We start from the raw sequence: 21,908 nt of genomic DNA on the forward strand, positions 1-21,908 counted from the left end.
ACCGGCAAAAAGGCATATTTCTACTCTTGTGTCGCACTTTTCGTGCATCGCCGGTTACGCCAAGGTAACATTGCCAACTGATCTTCGGTCTGCATCGTCAATGGAAGGAGCAGTCTGAAGCCTGAGGCCAGTCAAGTCAAAATGTCCTTCTTAGGGACAGTCAATCCAAACATTCCCCAGCAGCAGTCTGTGGTTAGCCACAACAACGCGCTGCGGAGCCATGGCGATACAGATGACGATACTCCAGTCTATGAAACTCCATCGACTGCAGCCACTCAGTATGGCGATCGGGAAAAGAGCGAGGAGGCGTTGACATTGCAGGAGGATAACGAAGAGAAGATGGAGGCTCGGGTGGGTGATTTAGCTCGACGACTCACTCGTCAATCGACTCGAGTCTCTGCGAAAGGGGCCCTTGAAAACCCATTCTTTGTGGAGGACCCCGAATCTACTCTCAACCCTGATAGTCCGAATTTCAAGCCAAGAGACTGGCTCAAGATGCTGCTCGCCATTCGATCCCGAGACCCCGAGCAGTATCCAGATCGAACCGCCGGTGTTGCCTTCAAGAATCTGAACGTTCATGGATTCGGATCTCCGACAGACTATCAAAAGGATGTCTTGAACTCGATCCTAGAGATAGGCACTATTGTCCGCAAGTTGATGGGGATCAAGATGCAAAAGATCCAGATCCTTCGGGAATTCGATGGCTTGGTGAAAAGTGGTGAGATGTTGGTGGTGTTAGGAAGACCGGGAAGTGGGTGTTCCACGTTCCTCAAGACGATTTCTGGGGAAATGAACGGCATTCAGATGTCGGATGACTCGACACTCAACTATCAGGGTATGCATACACAATTTCCTTCGTCAACTCCCCACTCCCACCAACTTAGCTTTTCATTTGTGTATACTAACCGCGACGCTTAGGCATACCTGCAAAATTGATGCACCATGCGTTCAAGGGTGAAGCGATTTACTCCGCCGAGACTGATGTTCATTTCCCACAGCTTTCTGTTGGCGATACTCTGAAGTTTGCAGCGCTTGCCCGAGCTCCTAGAAATCGCTTGGAGGGCGTTAGCCGGCAGCAGTACGCTGAACATATGAGAGATGTGGTAATGACAATGCTTGGACTATCCCATACAATCAATACTCGTGTCGGCAACGATTACGTCCGAGGAGTCAGCGGTGGAGAGCGAAAGCGTGTCAGTATTGCGGAAGCCACACTGAGCCAGGCACCGCTTCAGTGCTGGGATAACAGCACCAGAGGTCTTGATAGTGCGAATGCTTTGGAATTCTGTAAGAATCTAGCCTTGATGAGTAAATACGCTGGCACTGCTGCCTGCGTGGCTATTTATCAGGCATCGCAAAACGCATATGATGTATTTGATAAGGTGACGGTGCTCTATGAAGGACGACAAATCTATTTTGGCCGAACGACGGAAGCTAAGCAGTTTTTTGTGGATATGGGATTTGAGTGCCCCGACCGGCAGACAACAGCTGATTTCTTAACGTCTCTTACCAGCCCTTCGGAAAGAAAGGTCCGCCCCGGGTTTGAAAACCGCGTGCCTCGCACTCCAGATGAGTTTGCCGCTGCATGGAAACGAAGCGACGCTCGGGCGAAGCTGATTATCGAAATCGAAGAGTTTGAGAAACAGTATCCCATTGGCGGCGCCTCCTACCAATCCTTTATCGATGCCCGCAAAGCTATGCAGGCGAAGCATCAACGCGTCAAATCCCCTTACACGATCTCGATCTGGGAGCAAATCTCTCTTTGCGTCGTCCGCGGTTTTCAGCGCCTCAAAGGTGATTCCAGTTTGACGGTAACTGCCTTGGTTGGCAACTTTATTATAGCATTAATTGTTGCCTCAGTTTTCTTCAACCTTCAGGATAATACTGCCAGCTTTTACTCTCGAGGAGCTTTACTGTTCTATGCAGTGCTTCTAAATGCGTTCTCCAGTGCCTTGGAAATTTTGACTCTGTACGCCCAACGGCCGATTGTGGAAAAGCAAGCTCGTTATGCCTTCTACCATCCATTTGCAGAGGCTGTTGCATCTATGCTGTGTGATACACCTTACAAACTTGTTAACTCAATCACTTTCAATCTTCCGTTGTACTTTATGACCAACCTACGGCGTGATGCAGGGGCTTGGTGGACATTCTGGCTCTTTTCGGTGGTTACAACCTACACCATGTCAATGATTTTCCGAACGATTGCAGCGACATCCCGCTCTCTATCTCAGGCACTTGTCCCTGCGGCAATCTTGATCCTGGGCATGGTGATCTATACTGGTTTTGTTATCCCTACCAGAAATATGCTTGGCTGGTCGCGTTGGATGAACTACATTAACCCCATATCCTACGCCTTTGAAAGCTTCATGGTTAATGAGTTCCATGACCGTCACTTCGAATGCTCCCAAATTGTACCATCTGGAGGAATTTACGAAAGTATGCCGATGCAGAATCGGATTTGCTCTACAGTTGGAGCAGACACTGGTTCAACGATTGTTCAGGGGTCAGTCTACCTTGAACAAAGCTTTCAGTATGTCAAAGGGCATTTGTGGAGAAACCTGGGTATTATGATCGGCTTCCTAGTGTTCTTTGCTTTCACGTACCTTGCGTCCACGGAATATATCTCAGAGCAGAAATCGAAAGGTGAAGTGCTCTTATTCCGACGTGGTCATCAACCTAAAGTAGCCCTGGATAAGACCGATTCAGAGTCGCCCGAGCCAGGCGGTGCACCGAAAACCGATGAATCTGCTCCTCAAGCTTCAGCAGGAATCCAAAGACAAACTGCGATCTTTCAATGGAAGGATGTCTGTTACGATATAAAGATTAAGGGGCAGCCTAGGAGAATTCTGGACCACGTGGACGGTTGGGTTAAGCCCGGCACCTGTACAGCCCTGATGGGTGTCTCAGGAGCAGGTAAAACAACGTTATTGGATGTGCTCGCCACACGCGTTACTATGGGAGTTATTACTGGCGAGATGCTTGTGGATGGACGTCCTCGTGACCAATCATTCCAGCGGAAAACAGGATACGTGCAGCAGCAGGATCTTCACCTGGCTACATCTACTGTTCGCGAAGCCCTCAGGTTTAGCGCAATACTGCGTCAGCCAGCACACGTCAGCCACCAAGAGAAACTTGACTATGTTGAGGAAGTTATCAGACTCCTTGGTATGGAGGCTTATGCTGATGCAGTTGTCGGAGTGCCTGGAGAAGGTTTGAACGTGGAACAGCGTAAACGTTTGACCATTGGAGTTGAACTTGCTGCAAAGCCCCAACTTTTGTTGTTTTTGGATGAACCTACTTCAGGTCTCGACAGTCAAACCTCCTGGTCAATCCTGGACTTGATCGATACTTTGACCCAACACGGTCAGGCAATTCTTTGCACTATTCACCAGCCCTCTGCCATGTTGTTTCAACGTTTTGATCGTCTTCTTTTCTTGGCTAAAGGTGGAAGGACAATCTACTTTGGTGAAATTGGCCAGAACTCTTCTACCCTATCAAGCTACTTTGAGCGCAATGGCGCACAGCCCCTATCACCTGGAGAGAATCCAGCCGAGTGGATGCTGGATGTGATTGGAGCAGCTCCAGGATCCCACAGTGATATAGACTGGCCGAAGGTGTGGCGCGAAAGCCCCGAGCATGCGAAGGTTAAAGAACATCTTGATGAATTAAAGTCAACCTTATCCGTCAAGCCAGCGGAAAACTCTGACTCAGAGGCCTTCAAGGAGTATGCGGCACCATTCTACATTCAGTTGTGGGAATGCCTGATCCGTGTCTTTGCTCAATATTACCGCACACCAAGCTATATCTGGTCTAAAACAGCCCTTTCTATTCTGACCTCCATTTATATCGGATTCTCTTTTTTTCATGCCAAGAATTCAATTCAAGGGATGCAGAATCAGATGTTCAGCGTATTCATGTTGATGACGATCTTCGGTAATTTAGTGCAACAGATTATGCCTCATTTCGTCACACAACGGTCACTATATGAAGTCCGTGAGCGACCATCGAAAACATACTCCTGGCAAGCCTTTATGACAGCCAATATTCTGGTTGAATTGCCCTGGAATACTCTAATGGCAGCGCTGATGTTCTTCTGTTGGTACTACCCGATCGGGCTGTATAATAACGCGAAGCCTACCGACGCAGTGACTGAACGAGGAGGTCTTATGTTCCTACTTATCTGGGTATTCCTACTCTTCACTTCTACTTTTGCCCATATGGTTATAGCAGGTATAGAGCTGGCTGAGACAGGTGGTAATATTGCTACTTTGCTCTTCTCTCTCTGTCTTATCTTCTGCGGTGTCCTTGCGACCCCAGAGAATATGCCTGGATTCTGGATTTTTATGTACCGTGTATCACCGTTTACTTATCTGATCTCTGCGATGCTGTCTACTGGTCTGTCAGGGACCGATGTTCAGTGCGAGGCAGTTGAGCTTCTCCACTTTAATCCCCCGGCAAATCAAAGCTGCCAGCAATATATGGCAGCATATATCCAGGGAGCCCAGGGTTATCTGCAGAACCCGGAAGCCACAACTGGCTGTGCCTTCTGCACGATCAGCAAAACTGATACGTATCTTGCCGCGATATCTAGCAACTTTGATGATGCCTGGAGAAATTTCGGTCTGATGTGGGTGTATATTGCGTTCAATATTGGCGCAGCAGTTTTCATTTACTGGCTGGCCCGTGTCCCTAAGGGAAAACGAGCATCTGGTGCTACATAGCCTAGATGATCTGCAGCTCTTCCGTTCCACGTTCAAGACTGACATATGTTTTTGCGAATATTTGCTCGGCCCATATCCTACAGTACTTTATCACACTCACTGGTCTTCTATGTTCAAAGCCTCACATCATGGCATCCCCTATTTTTCGTTCATTCTATTTGTTTATATACTAACTTCTATTCATCTTGATTCTGTCACTCATATTTTGGGATGGAACCATACTGTCCTTTTCTTTGGCCTGTCTACTATTATTCTTTGCTTTTGTTATGTTGTGCTTTCATTAGAACCAGCATGTAGACACCTTCTATTTATTCCCATTATCTGTACTTTATATACTAGACTATTGGTTTAATGTTACTATATACCTGTTTGAACAACTTCCCTGTACAATATTACCCCCAAGAAAGACCCGGAATCAGCGAGCTCGAAACACTAAATAGCACCCTCCAAAATGTTGGCATGGAAGCCGGCGGGCAACTAGTCTTATCAAGAAGAATGCCCTGCATTGTGTGTACCAGTTTGATCTCCGTTGTGACTAAGGCGGCCATAACCCAGCCGTGGATCTAATCCCAGAATATTGACGCAATCCTGCTTATTAAGGCCATCTACCTAGATGGCACATCAGTTATGCAGCAACGGCCGGGGTTAGTCGCCGGGTGGGCCGTTCTACCTAAGTAACTTAGTGAGACTCCCGACACATTTATACCTAGAGTCAATTGACTGCCTTCGCCCTCCCGCTTCCCCAGCCCCTTGTTTCATTCATCCCAGGATATTCCGTACTCCAGCGACAAGCATAGTACTAAGATACTAACAGGCAGATAGGAAAGTGCACCTAGTATACTAAAACAAGAAATGCAAGCCAGCTGCAAGGCTGCGCACTAAGCGTCGCACTAAATGTTCTGTTTTCGGTTAAGCCTATCGTTGCAGATGCATCTAATTAGGCGCCGGCCTTGTGAGCGCTTACAGCACGACCTGGTCGCATTTAAAATGGCCACCGTGTTGGCGCCTTGCTCATCTTTCGGTCGCGTAGGTTTTTCTTTATACAAGTTCCTTGAGCAAGAGCACTGGGCAGGATGGGATTCAATATCAAACAACTTTTCAGAAGAGACCGGCAAAAGAAATCGGGAAAACATGCTGACCCACAACCAGATACGCATAAGCACAAGGACACTGTGGCATCCCCAGAGACCAATGTGCCGTCTGCTAGCGCTGGAGCCAATTCTGCGACTGAAGACCACCAGAATGAACCTCCGCCAAGCTCGCAAGATCTGTGGCAAGCTGCCTTTGCCAGACTCAATCCTGATGATCAACGCAAGCTGATGCTTCTCAACACGCTCGACGAGAACAATCCCGACCCTCAGATGAGGGACCTAGTACATACTGTTATAGAGACGACTAAAAAGCGGTACGATGAATATCAAAGGAAAGGGCTGAAGATCAAAAGGCCGAACATAGAAGATGTCAACGTTCGAGATTCTGCTCTCAACATAGTCAGCGCCACGTTATCCTTCCAAGATATTATCGGTGCTGCTGTTTGCTGTGACCCCACTGGGTATGCAGGGAAAGTGTGGGGCATTATATCAGTGGGATTAACGGTATGTGAAGCGATCATCAAACAAACAATATGAGAAGCAAGGCCAGCTAATCAGGAAGTAGATGATACAAAATCATCAGGACCTACAAGCTTCAATCTTCCAAGCATCAGGGCTCCTCACGGATGTGTTGAGTCGGTGTGCTTTCATTGAGATCCATTGCCTAACGAGTAACACCACTGATCCTGAGACAAAAGACATGCTACGCAACGCCATAGTTCGTGTTTATTTTGCTGTATTGCAATACTCATCTAGCGTTGTTTCGATTCAGCACTCGGGTGCTGGACGGCAGTTTCGCCTTAGCGTTATAGCTTTGGCTGACCAGCCCTTGACGGCGCTTAAAACCGCCATTGGAGAAGAGGAGAAGCACTTGGAAAGATGGGTTCAGTTTGATCAACAATTGCTTTGGAAACAAAAAGCGGAGCAAACGCTTGCTCAGATTGACGACGTGTTGAGCGGTATTCAAGACCTTAGCCGGGAGATGGAACTCTGCAAATTAACCATCGCTGAAGGAGCTGCATTTGACTCATACATGAACCAGCATGAAGTAGAGTGTCTCCCAGGCACTAGGACAGACCTTCTTAAGCAGGTGACGGACTGGTCACTTTCAACTCAAGGAGAATGCATCTTTTGGTTGAGTGGGATGGCAGGAACAGGAAAGTCAACTGTTTCTCGTACCGTTTGTAAGTTACTACAAGAGCAGGGACTTTTGGGGGCTAGCTTCTTTTTCAAGAGAGGAAAGTCGGATTGCGGAAGGGCAGAAAAGTTCTTCGCAACTATAGTTCGGCAAATAATTATCCAAGAACCTCGTCTTATACCAAGCATTCGAAGAGCAATTCAGAGAGATCCTTCTATATCGACAAAATCTCTTGGAGAGCAATTTAACAAGCTGCTACTTGAACCCTTATTGGCAGTGAAAGAGGACCCTGCGGGAATCTCCGTTTTAGCTATTGTGGTTGACGCACTAGATGAATGCGACCCAGAAAATGATATCGGGCTTCTACTTCGTCTTCTCCCTAGGATCTCAACTCAAAGTCCGATCCGCCTTCGCGTGTTTCTCACTAGTCGCCCCGAAATTCCAATCCGAGAGGGATTCGATAACGTTTCGGAAAACGACCATCGAAGCATTGGTCTCCATGGCGTTGTGGAATCTTCCATCAGGCATGACATACTTTTGTTCATGAATGATAGATTTGAAGAGATGAGGCAGAAGTTTTCGCTTCCTCAAGGATGGCCAGGAGAAAGTACAATACGGGATTTGGTCAACATCGCTACTCCATTATTTATTGCTGCTGCTACCATGTGCCGCTTTATTGCAGATCGGAGGTGGAACCCAGAACAGCGCCTAGCTCTTGTTCTCGGCTCAGGGAGTACTAAGAATGCGCCCAAAAGTTATATCTCGAAGCTGGAACACACATACCTTCCCGTATTTGAGCAAATCCTCCATAGTAGGGATGACGACGACGATGAAGACGAGAAAGAGCAGCTGGTTCAAGAATATCGAGTGATTGTGGGGACGATCATCATTCTTGCGAATCCACTCGGACTCACGTCCTTGGCAAAGCTTTTGAATATGCCGAGTAACGATGTGAGCCGTAGACTAGATTTTCTTCATTCAGTCCTAAGTATCCCTGACGACGAGGATACGCCCATACAGCTTTTCCACCAGTCATTTCGGGATTTTCTCCTTCATCCAAAAGTCCGTACGAAGACCAAGTTCTGGATTGATGAGGAGCATATACATAGGGAAACCTTATTTAGATGCATCGAGGTGATGACCCGAGAGAATGGTGGATTGTCAAAGAACATTTGTCAATTATCGAGTGATGCGACGCTGCGAAGTGATATAAATGATGAGGTTATTCGAGACCATTTTTCGGCGGAGCTACGATATTCGTGCCATTACTGGAGTTATCACCTACAGCAGGGAAGATATCAGATTACTGATCATGACGAGATCCACAAATTTGTCCAAAAGCATCTTCTTCACTGGCTGGAAGCCATGAGTGTTTTGGGACTGGCACCCGAGATTGTGAGAGGTATCAGAACATTACAGTCAGCAGTGCAAGTAGGTTGTCACTCACCTATAATGCGAATCACTTTCGCCCATGTATACTGACCTGTACAAGCCTCACTCCGGGCGCATAGTGTCGAAATTCCTTCATGATGCACACCGGTTTATCTTGAAGAATTCTTGGGTTGCTAACAATGCGCCTCTTCAGCTCTACGCTGCCGCCCTGGCATTTGCCCCAGCAAACTCAGTTGTGCGGGATATCTTTCAAAGCGAGATACCTAGGTGCTTTATAAAGCTGCCTAGTGTGGAAGAGAACTGGAACGCAGAGCTACTGAGCCTCGACATTAAGGATGTGAATGCAGTGGCATTCTCTCCAGACAGTAGACTAATCGCCTCTGCCTCTATGAGTAAACAGGTCAAATTGTGGGACTCAGTTACGGGGCTATTGCTTCATACCCTGGACCAGGTCTTCTACACCGGTGGTCTGACATTCTCACCAAATGGTGCTCATGTTGCATGTAGCTCTTGGGATGATACAATCCAAGATGACACTGTCCAGTTGTGGGATATAGATACAGGAGCTCTTTACAAGTCCTTCCCGCAACCTACCTCTCCAGTGGTCAACCTAACATTCTCACCGGATAATAAGCTACTGGTCTTAGCAACCTCTGAGGATACAATCGATATATGCGATCTCGCCAGTGAAAGGGTAATCCGAACCCTGGAAGGCCATTCCGATAGAGTGAACGCACTGGCGATATCCTCAGACAGCAAACTAATAGCATCTGGATCAAATGATAATTCGGTAAGGATTTGGAAGATCGACACAGGAGCTTTACTGCAGACGTTGGAACACAGCGGGCCTATCAGATCGGTCGGACTTTCCCCAAACAATGAGCTTATGGCATCCGTCCCCCGAGAAAGAGCGATTTGGATATGGGATGCAGCCACGGGTGAACTACAGCAAAAGGTCGACTTTGATATAATAGAGTCATCTATATTTTCACCGGAACGTATACTCGAAGCCACGGGGTTCAATTCCGCTCGACTATCGGACAGAATTTTGAGCACGCTGTTTCACAAATTTGATGGGAGTAGCCGCGAAACCTGGAAATTAGCAGTCTCTCCGGACAGCGCCCTACTTGTATCATGCTCGGATGATGGAAGTGTACGACTGTGTGACGCAAGGATCGCTGCAACAAAGCCCACCATACAAGGCCATTCGAATGAAGTTGCTGCTATACAGCTCTCCCCCAATCGCAAGCTCCTTGGCTCAGTCTCTTCTGATCATAAGGTTCTACTCTGGGATGCTACTACAGGCAGCCTGCTTCATACGTTCGAGGGCTATTCAAGGAAATCTGGGACATTTTCTTTCTCGCCTGATAGCAAATTGGTGGCGTTTCGCCCGCAGTCGGACAGCACATGTGTTCAACTATGGGACGTGGAGACAGCTCAACTATATCGCACGCTTGAGGACCACTTGGATTCAATTGATCGAGTAATGTTTTCTCCCAACTGTCAACAGTTGGCTTCAATCGAAGAAGGTGGCACAATCACTATATGGAATATTCAAACCGGGGAACGAATGTTCAGCCTGGAGTCGCGTGGAAGTTGGGTGTGTGTGGCATTTTCACGAAGTGGAGCGAAATTAGCCACAGGCTCCTACGATACAGTACGAGTGTGGGATGCTAATACAGGCGTGCTACAACTAGAACTAAAAGAGCATAAAACAATAGTCACGGCAGTCGCATTTTTACCGGATGAAAAACTCATATCCTCCGGGTCCAATGATGGCAAACTCTGTTTTTGGGATTTGAGCAAAGGCGAATTAAGTCAAACTCTTCACAGCTCTGGAGCTATCAACCAGATAGTGTTCTCAGCAGATGGGAGACTTATGGCATCTGGAACTCTTTCTCAGACCTTCCGTCTGTGGGATAGAGAAACGGGACACTCCATCTATGCTTCCGACTATCATGCGTCTCATTATCGGGACGGGATAGCCAATTTACGCTTTTCGAGCGATAACACATACTTGGAAGCAGACTTTGGAAGATTGCGTATCCCTTGCAATGAGAAGAACAATTCCATATCTACGCGGCGGCCGAATATCATACTGGGGGAGCAATGGTTGCACATCGGGGAGGAAAGAGTTCTTTGGCTGCCAGTCGAGTACCGACCCAAAACATCGGCATACTACGACGGTACGTTCGCCATTGGAAGTGAATCCGGCCTGGTGTCATTCATCAGTGTCGATATGAGTGTAGATGCAAATGGCCATTCTTGATCTACTGAGGACGGCTCGGGTGCACCGTTCTTTTGCCTCATCTATCGCGGACGCTTCATTCGATCGGTACATAATGCACAAGGTAAGAACCAACATTGAAGATAAATACGATGGGTGTTTCTTGGGGACATTTAGCACAGAATATGGGCCTATATAGTATACGAACATCCAACACTCAACACTCTGTACAAAAAAGAAGTCAAACCATGGAGATATTACGCGCAGCTCGAAAGGCGGTTTATGGCCAGTGTGTTATAAATAAATTGAACTCAGGGAAGTATATATGGAATGAAACGACAGTTAGTGGAGTCATTCAAAGTTTTTCGCTCAAAAATTTAGCAGCCATTTTCCTTAGTGCATATATATACAGGACCCGTGCAGAGCTCCCGGAGATACTGAAGTAAAAATATGATATAGACACGAAGCCAACATAAGCATAATTACACTGAAGCAATATCAAATATAACTTTTATCCTTGGTATACCAAAGAGAACCCTCAGGCATGGCAGAAGCCAGTATATGGTCCAAGATCGCGAAATAAAAAGAAATGGGACCATCCACCACGGCACAGGTTTTGGATACAATATATCCCCCAAGAGGATTTAAGCAGAGTCTGTGATCTTCCCTGAATCAATTTTCCGATTCCAGTATCCCCAAAGTCCGCAATAGTAGGAGACCACATGGACTCAGGAATACACAGCGAGGTCCCAAACAATGCTGACTCCTTGTAGATCTGGTCGATAGCAGTCTCGGACAGCCCCGAGAAAAGATTCATGAACTGTCACAAATGCAATAAAATGGGTTGCAGCTGGCCATTTCTGTAACTTTTGGTCATTGGGGAGCGATAGGCGTTTTACAAAGAAGCCTTGGGACGGACTTTACGTCCCTGACCGCTCCTCCTCGCAAACATTACGCAGCTATGCCGGCACGTTGCCACTAGATTATTGTTCTCATCAACCATTTGCATCTCCATATCAAAGCGACCGTCACGTAGGCTTCGCATCTTTGAACGAACAAGTATCCACTCCTTTCCAGTTGGGTCTTCGCGAATGTCCAAGGACAGATTGACTGTAGGAAAGGCCCACATTTCTGTGGCATTTAGTCCTTGGGGATCATAGTTCATAGGAAGGGCAGGGACCTATGTTCAGTATAAGTCCATTGTCAATATTAGGACGGGGTGAATTCTGGTACCGAATCGGCGAGCAATCCTAGATACTCCATGTTAAAGCTCTCATTCTCTCCAGCTACCTTTGCCCACTGATCCCGAGCGTTCTGTCCCCGGACAGGACTCCATAAGAGGCTGGGACCGCCTTTTGGAACAAGAAATTCGAAGCGGGCGCCGGGAGGGTTTTTATTTGGATCAAAGTAATAATGCTTCCATGGAACACAATCATTTTGTCGATTTGGTATCGTCTTTGATTGCACGCTGATACTGGGTCCAGTTTTTCGATGCAAATTTCCAAGAGTAATGACAGATAATATATACGGACTGGAAACCGCACTATCCATTGGACATATTCTCGCTTCTATAACTGAGAACCGGGAACCGTTCCGTATGTCATCAAAACTGACTTTGAACGGTCCACAGGGGAGGGGCCTTAAGAACTGAATATGGAGAGAGACACAGTGAGGTTGGTTTGACTCCGGATAGCTTAACGCAAAGTATCTGCTACTACCACCGACTATCAGAGCAGTGCAGAACCCTCCATAGGCTTGAAAGCCAAGGTCCCCTTTACGTGCGGCGTGAGTTAATATATTTAAGATCATATAGTTTAGGGCTTGCATGTCTGCCTACCTTTGGTACACCAATCCTCGGGTAAATAGCCCAAGAAGCAGCTGTCTTCATTTTCTGAAGCTGTAAGTTTAATGGCATCCTCCAATGGAGTTAATCTGCAGGCTTTTGGTTGCCTATCAGATCCCACCGATGAGGCGCTGATGAATATGTCCTTTGGTGACATCAGAGCATCGATTCTTGAGATAAAGTGTATAGAGGGGCTTGGGAACACCGTGCTTCACAGCTATTTGGTTATTATAATCAATGATATATAACTGTAATGTAGAGACTTAGAGTTCTTTATGCAAGGGCGGGAATATTGCACTAGGAATTAGACAATGATGTATGTAGGGATATGTAATAAGTATGTAGTCTGGAAAGTGGAGTTGTGAAATCTAGGAGCTTGGAAAAAGATAGGTGATTTGTCTGCCAGTTAAATGTTTGCAGCTTGTCACAAAGCGCTTTGACCGTCGCTATGGCCGCGCGCTTTACATAACATTCAACCTAGGAGAATGTGCCTCGGTCCGATAGGTTACCTGGTCAAATCACGTTGAGCTTTTGGATACAAAGTATTAGATGAGTTATGTATGTTATAGAATGCCCTACGTCAATCACATAATTTGCAGCTGGGGCTACCAACGACCTATCATACCTTCAACCATGTATAGAAGCCACACTCATCGGCGAGTAAGCTATAGTGATCTACCTCAAAAGACCATTTCTCACCTCACCAATATCTCACTCAAACAAATATCAGGTAAACGCAGCAATCGCGTCTTTAATAACTTCCACAATCCTACTCGGTTGACTCAAATGCGGAAAATGGCCCGCACTGCAGCGCTCAATCCTACTCCCAGCTAACCCAGCAAGTTCCTCCTGCAAGATAGCTGGAATAACCTGATCCTCCTCACAAATCAGGTACACACTCTTCACATCCTTCCAGCCCGCATATATCGTTGTCCCATTCCAGCCCTGGGCAGGCTGAGGCTTAAGCACATCCAACCATTTCCCTTTCTCTTCTTCATCAAGATCATTGAAAAGTGTCTGTTCCGGCTGTACACAGTGTATTGCTCCGCCCTGTATAGGATCGTCAAGGTTAGCAATTAACCCCCATTTACACCACCACCACCACCACCCCCACAAGAAAAGAGAACAAACCTGCGCAACACCAAAGGGCAAATCCCCATGCACATACCCTCCTCTACAATAGCAGCAGCCACAAAAGCAATCCCCACGACACCTCCACTTAATCCCCGTTCTTCACGGTCCTTCCTGCTAAACCCTTCCATTGCTTCACTGCCAATGAACCCGCCCGCGGAGTGGAGGGCCAATAGTACATCTTCACCTTGCTGGACTAATTTCTCGATATGTGTGCGTACTGCTAAGACATCGTCTTTGAGACTCGGGCTACCGGAAGAAATAGTGCCTGTACTTGGGAGAGTGGCGGTTTCAGTTTTGAGGTTGGAGGCTGTTAGTAGGGTTGACACTGGGTTGAAGACTGTGGGGCCTTCCCAGAGGCCTGGGATTATGAGGTGTTGGGTTTCGGGACATTATTGACAGTTAAAATGAGCTGAACTTAGAAGGTAGATGAGAGGATGTTGTTAAGAAGGTCAATATTAGCAGGGCAGAGAGATATAGTCACGTATGATGATCTGAGACCAAGATATATATATAAATAGTCATTACGTGAGTGGTAGCGGGGTTGCTGAAAGCTTGTATCACAGCCTAATATAGTATGCATATGTGGGTTCAGTTTGGTTTCTCAAAGACACCACTTGATTTTATAATTGGGCAGGAATTAAGGGTGCTAATGAGAATTGGTATACTGGCGTTATATTCGGTCTTGTTGTGGAGCATGGTGAGAATCGTCACCTGGTTGCGTTGCTAGTATAAATGGACTTAGGGCTAGTGGCGAATTAGTGCTGAGCTGTGCTATCACCCCTGACTTCCGATTTGCGCCTTCGTGTATTCTCCCGAAGCCTATTAATTAGGATATATTACGTTAAGTGGGGTTCTATTTGTAACATTGTAAAGATTCTTACTTAGACTTTTCATCTACAGTAAGACGTCTGAAAAAAATCAATCAATTAAGATAAAATTCCCCAAGCATGCTATAACAGCAAAGACGAATGACACAAAGGCTGATCGACAAGAAGAGAAGTATACTATAGAGCGAGGTCACCATTGCAACCAACACATTTCACAGAAACCTGCGAATTCACTGATATATGTGCTTAGATGGCACGAACATTGACCCAAAAGCGAGTGTCATCGTACTTGTACTTCTCGTTGCTGTCAATCTGCTGCTGGATCCAATGGACGGCAGACTTGTAGGCTATGAATGGGATTCGTCAGCTTCTGCTCTTCAGGGGCAATATATTAATAGAATAATTGAAACATACTATTGATATCCTCAGTGTAGGGATTAGCAAGACCAGAAGCGCCGTTGCGGTGTCCAGCGAACCACTTATCGTAACCGTAATAGTTCTGGCAATCCCAACGAGACGCAACGTCGGCGTAGACATCCGAGCTTTTCCCTATCAGTCAATACCCCAAGAAAAATATCTCAAGACATATTATCTTACTTCATGACAGCTCCATCGTTCCATTGGGCTTCCGACTTCCCCTTGAAGCCGTAGCGGTGGGCGCACTCACGGAGCAAGCCCCAGTTCTGCTTGAACAGACCGAAGTTGGCGGCGTCGTAGGTCTTGCCGTCACCGTAGGGATAGTGGGCGGTGTTCATAGTCTCGCTGGTACAATTCTGTTAGGATGGTTTACTTGTAGATCGCGCTTTCTTACATTTCGAGCATAGCAATGGCGAGATCAAGGGAGTTGCCGCCCGCGTCGATGATGGCCTTCTTGCGGGATCCGAGGCCGGAGACGGTGTATTGCCCGCGATCATCCCTCTTGTCGAGAGGGACATTGAGGGAAGCATCGGGAGTTGGAGCGGCCAGCACTCCAGTGGCGAAGATAGCGGCAATGCAGGGAATGAAGAACTTCATCTTGGATAGTTATAAAAAGGAAACTGCTGTAAAAGAATGACTATGTCTCCAGGACTTGTTTGGTGTGGAAGAAGTATTTCTGAAGATGAAGGTACGCTGTACGATTTTATATTCACGTCAAAATTGGCTATATAACGACTCTAAAAGGTGCGTTGCCGGATCTGGCAAGTCTTTCGTCTTCTAGGGCCCTTCTAATGGGGGGTTTTCTGAGGGTAGCCTCATGATACTTTATTCTAGAACGACTATTCGACGTTTCCATGCCTCAAGTGTGGTTCGGTTGAGTCAGTGGCGTATTGTGTAGGACTGCCTTCATTTCGTGGTTGTTCAAAGTGAGGGGGTGGCTGCGATTTGTGAGACAAGTCCTTGTCGCGCGGGTTGTACCTCTTTCCTGGCTCCAATAGTTGTATAGGCTTCGTTGAGTTCCTTTCTCGAAAAGAAATGGTCTTCTGGGCGGGAAAAGAACAAGGCAGGTGTTTCAGGATAATGAATGCTGGGACCATTCCGTATCATTCCAATGGCGCTGTACCAATCATCGCCTCGGCTTTCTCGGGAAGTTGAGCCGACGTTTGCTGGGTTGTGGCATGAGGTTGTGCTCGATACCGTGCCGTTTTTGTCTTTGCATTTGTTACTTTCTTTTCCTTTTTCCTAGAAATATTTTGTAAAGGAGTGTGGCTAACGATGTAGCCGTAGGATACTTGATTTGACTCGGATTAACCTTGTGGTCAAGGTTCATTAGGCTGGTATAGGGTTAACATGTGTCTCTTCCTGGTGTCTGCTTATTTCGATATCCCACTCCAAACATACTTTCGGCTTGAAAAACTAGCGACTAGCTAGTTTAGCACGTGAGACACAGGGACCAGAAAATTAAATAAATTAAGAGACCCTCTGGGAGTATCAAACTAAGACAATCCTTGCCTAAATGGACAAGGACGAAGGCTCCGCTTCGGCACCCGTTCCCTTGGAATTTGCTCCGCCATGTGGATTCCACTGAACGAAAAAGAACACCAAATGCGTCAATTGGTACTAACTCCGATGGACTTGAGATAGGATGACAACGTTTCGTTAATTCTAAAGGTTTCAAGGACTCGTGGATAGTCTCGGCTTGAAGACGCAGCGTCGGCCTCGCAAACTATAAAGCAGCTCGCGATGGCCTCAAGTCCCTGGTCTTCTGCTCGACCAAACAATCACTTTCCTTAAATCTTTTCGCTCTTTTTTCGCAATGCGTTCCTTGTCGTCTATCGCACTCCTGTCTGTGGTGGGAGCTGCGTCTGCCCAGGCTGGTCCTTGGGCTCAGTGTGGAGGCAAGTCCTTCTCCGGCTCATCCGAGTGTGCCTCGGGATGGAAATGTCAGGAGCTGAACGAGTGGTTTAGCCAATGTGTACCTGGTGAGAGGAAAACTGACTTGCCCGTGCCTGTGCCAAGAATAAACGAGATCTAACCCATACTCAAGGCGCCGAGTCCACGACTCCCACCGTGTCGAGCACTCCCACGCCCACTGACGCTCCTTCGGTGTCCATTACTGCATCTGTCACCACGGGCATCAACAAGTCGATCTCAGTTTCATCAGCGTCGAAGTCCACTCCCCTGCCGTCTTCGTCGTCGGCCTCGCCAAGCCCTCGTCCCACGGGCAGCGGGTCCTTCGCCAAGGCGGATGGATTGCAGTTCTCGATTGACGGCGAGACCAAGTACTTCGCCGGCACAAATGCCTACTGGCTCCCCTTCCAAATGAACGATGCGGACATTGACTCCGTGTTCGATCATCTGGAGCAGGCCGGATTGAAGATCCTTCGTGTCTGGGGCTTCAACGATGTTAACACCGCTCCCAGCCCCGGAACGGTCTACTTCCAGCTCCACGACAAGGAGAAGGGCACTTCCACCATCAACACCGGCAAAGACGGTCTCCAGCGTCTTGACTATGTGGTTGCTGCCGCTGAGAAGCACGGCGTCAAGCTCATCATTCCTTTCGTGAACAGCTGGGACGACTACGGCGGATACAACGCCTATGTCAAGGCCTACGGCGGCAGCAAGACTGAGTGGTTCACCAACGAGAAGATCCAGAGCGTGTACCAGGCCTATATCAAGGCCGTTGTCTCTCGGTACAGGGACTCCCCGGCGATCTTTGCTTGGGAGCTGGGCAACGAGCCTCGCTGCTCTGGATGCAGCACTGATGTGATCCACGGCTGGGCCACCAAGATCAGTGCCTACATCAAGTCTCTGGATCCCAACCACATGGTCGCCTTGGGTGATGGTACGTATATTGCTCATGTAATGCAATGAATTAGACGTGACTAACTGTTTGTTCAGAGGGCATGGGCTTGACCATCGGCTCTGATCAGTCGTACCCGTACGGCACCAGCGAAGGAAACGACTTTGAGAAGAACCTGGCTATCCCGGACATTGACTTCGGAACTCTCCACCTTTACACCACTGACTGTGAGTGATCGTCCATGGCATATTGGCAGATATACAATGTCTAACACACTACCGTAGGGGGTATCAAGGACAACGCCTGGGGCAATGGATGGGTTGAGAACCACGCCAAGGCCTGCAAGGCTGCCGGTAAGCCATGCTTGTTCGAGGAGTATGGCATGAAGGGCAATCACTGCACCGACGAGCTGAAGTGGCAAAAGACCTCCCTGAGCTCGGGCACCGCGGCCGATCTCATCTGGCAGTATGGTCAGCAGCTGTCCACGGGCGAGTCTCCCAAGGATGCGTACAGCATCTTTTACGGCACAGATGAGTGGAAGTGCGCCGTTATGGACCATATGGAAAATGTCAACAAGAACTAAGTAGCGGAGGCAACGGTCCCATGGGAGGTTAATTGTGACTGTAGGGTTCGGCAATTTCCCACCAGGTCGGTTTTGGATCGCCTGCACTGCTTCTCTTCTTATCATTCTACTTCTTCTATCCTCCCTCGTTGAGGAACGCTTTTGATATTTGTTTTGCTCTTCTCGGGCATAGCACCTGTGCTACCCAGCCTGTATCTATAGCCTGTGAGAAGCAATTCATTTTTTAGAATTCAGAGAATCATTCCGCACCAAGGCCAGATTAATACCGTAGTCTGATAACCATTCAATCTACATACCCCGCCACCTGTAATGACTTATCGACTTATACTCATCATGGTGCTCTTTTCCCCAAAAAAAAAAAAAAAAAAAAAAAAAAAAAAAGGTATGGGTTTACCTCGAGTTCTGGGAAATATTTTAAAATATTGAAATGGACACTAGCGTATATACGTACTATTTGCATGTTGTAAACGATAGATCCAATGTTCATTCTCTCTATATAATAAATAGTAGAGCTGTCCATACTGTCTCAAGGGAGTGACTGATTGAAGATTGGAGAAAGTTCTTCGACTTAGGTCTTGATGTATGAGATACCAGTCAATTTAAAGCCCTCCCTATCCAGCACAGGCTTATTGAAGGGCTCAAATCGATTATGAGGGTCATCCTTCCCATCTCGCTTCGCAACATTGGACCCTACATGCTGGGCATTTGTCCAATGGGTTGTCCCGAGCCATGCTGCGAACGCAATCAAATTAGCGAATAACTCACCGAAGTCCAGGAGTCTCGGATGATGGGCTCGCATAAAATGACTTACACTCAAAGGCCGATTTGGTGATGAAATGACAAAGCTTTTGCTGCATCGATAGTTACGAGACTATACAGAGACTTGAAGTTCGATTCTGTCCTTTCGAATTCAATGAGACGCAAGCCCTAACCGTGGCCGGGACAGGAAGCCTCGACACTGAGACTAGTTCTCGACAGATGTTCAATCACGGAAGCTACTCCATCTGTTTTATTTCAAGCAGCCGCCAGGGGAAGCTTGGCAGTAATGAAACATCTTCTGACGGTTAATGGCGCTGTTATCTAAGGAAATGCAGATCGAGGCATCGGAGAATACACAGAGCACTACCGACATGCTGAAACTCCTCTGGAACCTTGCTCCCCATGTCGAAGCGTTTCCTGAGATGTTCATCAATGTCGCAGATCGACATTATTTAGAGTCACCAGAATTAGAATTCATGTTTGCCCGGGTAAAAGATGCCAAAAAGTGCCAGGAGTTCTTGAATGCAATGATGTTAACCATGAGTCTTGATAAAAGATCGGGTTATATTGCTATTCTTGACCTGATGCTGGAAAGCAACTTCGAGATTGAAGCGACAAACAAGCTTGTCATGAGTACCTTTAATGCGCACATAGAGCAGTCCTGCAGACCTTCCTCGAGCACAAAGTGGATATCAAACTGTCACAGGAGATGGTGAATAAGGCACTCGAGCTGCAAGACTACGATGCTTTGAACGTATTGATCAAATATGGAAGCCCGCAGGAACTGAACCTACAGGATGCAGTGGCCGCTATCGACAATTCCCCGCCATATTGAGGTCGAGGTGAGGGATGAGGCTCCTCATTTTCCCCGTTAATATACTCATGTCCAAGAGATAGCGATCCACATAACCCGGACTCACTGCGAATGAAATGAAAGACGTTTGTTATATTGATAAACGCAATAGGCATCCCTGAAAGGGTTCAGTTGTACAAGGAGGGGAAGTAGAATAATGAAGAAATACGAACCTATTAGATTCTCAAATAAAAACTTGAACCCTCCAAGAACGAACAAAGATGTCGCTCACAGGCATCGCGGAAAGGAAAAAGCTGCTAGTTATGGTTAGAGTCTTTCACCATAGTGGGCTTTAAATATGGTATCTATCCGACAAAGACGTGATACAGCCAGGCCCCTGATGCCATACTACTCTAGGATCACGAATCCATAATCGAATGATTGGTTCCGCTGAAAGAACACGTTGCCTATAAAGGCAGTTGAAGCAGCAAAGAGTCCAAGAAAAGATCAGGAACAACTCTCAGACCACCGGTGGAGCGTTGCTAGTGAGTATGCTGGAGACATTGAGAAGATGTGGAAAACAATCATTGGCCTATACTCAATCAAGCTTTGTCATTAATGGCGCTCACTGGACAATTTGAAGTCACCGATCGGATAGAATCGGTCAGGGCTAAAGGCGGGATTAAATTGCACTATAGGACTAAGGATTTCCCCACCATAGAGGGGCAATTGACATCATCCCGCTGGATGGACCTGCCCTAACATTCGGTGTCTTCTGGTAGCTTATAAATTGTCTTGTTTACCCCTCGTTTATAACCTTTTCCTCTTGCTCTTTTTCTGAATTCATTGTTCTGACTCTTTATTTTACTATACTGGAATAAAATATCTCTTTTTCTCCTCAATTGCACAAAATGGCCAGCCTTCAGCACACCAAGTGAGTGCCCGCGTGCCCCTGGACCCTCAGGTACAGAAAAAAGAAACATCAGTTAACACGAGTCCTAAATTATAGGAAGACTTACACCCTGAACACAGGGGACAAGATTCCCGCCATTGGTCTGGGAACCTGGCAATCCAAGCCCAACGAGGTCCGCGAAGCTGTTAAGAATGCTCTCCTGAAGGGCTACCGCCACATCGATACGTACGTTCCATCCCCGTCAACCCACGCCCACCAGGAGTAGAAACAGTCAAACTAACCCAACCAGCGCTCTCGCTTACGGCAACGAAGCCGAAGTTGGCCAAGGCATCAAGGACTCCGGCGTGCCCCGCGAAGAGATCTGGATCACCACCAAGCTAGACAACACCTGGCATCACCGCGTGTCCGAGGGCATTGAGTCCTCCCTGAAGGACCTAGGCGTGTCCTACGTGGACCTTTACCTCGTGCACTGGCCCAGCAGCACCGACCCCAACGACAAGTCCAAGCATCTCCCTGACTGGGACTTCATCAAGACATGGCAAGAGATGCAGAAGCTGCCCGCCACCGGCAAGGTCCGCAACATCGGTGTCTCGAACTTCGGTATCAAGAACCTTGAGAAGCTCCTTAATGACCCTAGCACCAAGATCGTCCCCGCCGTCAACCAGATCGAGCTGCACCCTAACAACCCCTCGCCGAAGTTGGTTGCCTACAATACCTCCAAGGGTATTCACTCCACTGGGTACTCTTGTCTTGGTTCCACGAACTCGCCCCTGTACAAGGACCCTACGCTGCTGCAGCTCGCGGAGAAGAAGGGCAAGACGCCCCAGCAGTGTCTGTTGCAGTGGGGTATTCAGAAGGGGTGGAGTGTTATTCCTAAGTCTGTTAGCAAGGAGCGTATCGATACTAACTTTGAGCTTGATGGGTGGAACCTGACTGATGAGGAGGTTAACCAGCTTGATAACTTAAAGGATCGCCGCAAGGTCTGTGGTGATAGCTGGCTTCCTATTAAGGTTTTCTTCGGTGATGATGAGTAGATTATGATCTTGCGATATTACGGTCAGATGGCATTAAAATATAGATATCCCTGGATTTGAATTGTATATACAAAGGGGTCCATTGATAAGCTCAACGTACGCACCATAGTAGTCCGACATTCTCAGAACATCTCATACTCACATTTAACAATTAGAAAATAAATCAAATATGATTGTCAAGTTTGCGGCCTGCACAACTGGGAAAAGACGACCAATTGTTGATGTATCTGATA

The 21,908-nt window shown here is 47.3% G+C and overlaps 6 protein-coding genes across 6 annotated transcripts; 5 read left to right on the forward strand and 1 right to left on the reverse strand.

Annotated features, from left to right (window-relative positions):
• Positions 1–141: 141 nt before the first annotated feature.
• AO090038000449 (pleiotropic drug resistance family ABC transporter) lies at positions 142–4,721 on the forward strand (the record flags this gene model as incomplete). Its single annotated transcript, XM_001825316.1, has 2 exons — positions 142–835; positions 919–4,721. 2 exons carry the CDS (start codon positions 142–144, stop codon positions 4,719–4,721), a joined length of 4,497 nt encoding a protein of 1,498 aa, XP_001825368.1.
• Positions 4,722–6,082: 1,361 nt separating this feature from the next.
• Positions 6,083–10,611, forward strand: AO090038000448 (uncharacterized protein; the record flags this gene model as incomplete). The annotated part of the gene is made up of 4 exons (XM_023238289.1): positions 6,083–6,316; positions 6,396–8,381; positions 8,443–9,201; positions 9,574–10,611. 4 exons carry the CDS (start codon positions 6,083–6,085, stop codon positions 10,609–10,611), a joined length of 4,017 nt encoding a protein of 1,338 aa, XP_023093136.1.
• A 4,008-nt stretch (positions 10,612–14,619) lies between these two features.
• Positions 14,620–15,387, reverse strand: AO090038000445 (uncharacterized protein; the record flags this gene model as incomplete). Its single annotated transcript, XM_023238290.1, has 4 exons — positions 14,620–14,720; positions 14,788–14,922; positions 15,041–15,135; positions 15,185–15,387. The coding sequence occupies 4 exons, from the start codon at positions 15,385–15,387 to the stop codon at positions 14,620–14,622; spliced, it is 534 nt and encodes a 177-aa protein (XP_023093135.1).
• Positions 15,388–15,472: 85 nt separating this feature from the next.
• On the forward strand, positions 15,473–18,176 carry manF (putative endo-1,4-beta-mannosidase; the record flags this gene model as incomplete). The annotated part of the gene is made up of 4 exons (XM_023238291.1): positions 15,473–15,485; positions 16,955–17,635; positions 17,692–17,820; positions 17,878–18,176. 4 exons carry the CDS (start codon positions 15,473–15,475, stop codon positions 18,174–18,176), a joined length of 1,122 nt encoding a protein of 373 aa, XP_023093134.1.
• A 1,067-nt stretch (positions 18,177–19,243) lies between these two features.
• AO090038000443 (uncharacterized protein) lies at positions 19,244–19,651 on the forward strand (the record flags this gene model as incomplete). The annotated part of the gene is made up of 1 exon (XM_023238292.1): positions 19,244–19,651. One exon carries the CDS (start codon positions 19,244–19,246, stop codon positions 19,649–19,651), a length of 408 nt encoding a protein of 135 aa, XP_023093133.1.
• Positions 19,652–20,639: 988 nt separating this feature from the next.
• Positions 20,640–21,675, forward strand: gcy1 (putative glycerol dehydrogenase Gcy1; the record flags this gene model as incomplete). Its single annotated transcript, XM_001825311.3, has 3 exons — positions 20,640–20,662; positions 20,738–20,866; positions 20,931–21,675. 3 exons carry the CDS (start codon positions 20,640–20,642, stop codon positions 21,673–21,675), a joined length of 897 nt encoding a protein of 298 aa, XP_001825363.1.
• Between the last annotated feature and the right edge of the window lie 233 nt (positions 21,676–21,908).

The sequence above is a fragment of the Aspergillus oryzae genome, chromosome 6 (assembly GCF_000184455.2).
Source record: "Aspergillus oryzae RIB40 DNA, chromosome 6".
NCBI lineage: Eukaryota > Fungi > Ascomycota > Eurotiomycetes > Eurotiales > Aspergillaceae > Aspergillus > Aspergillus oryzae.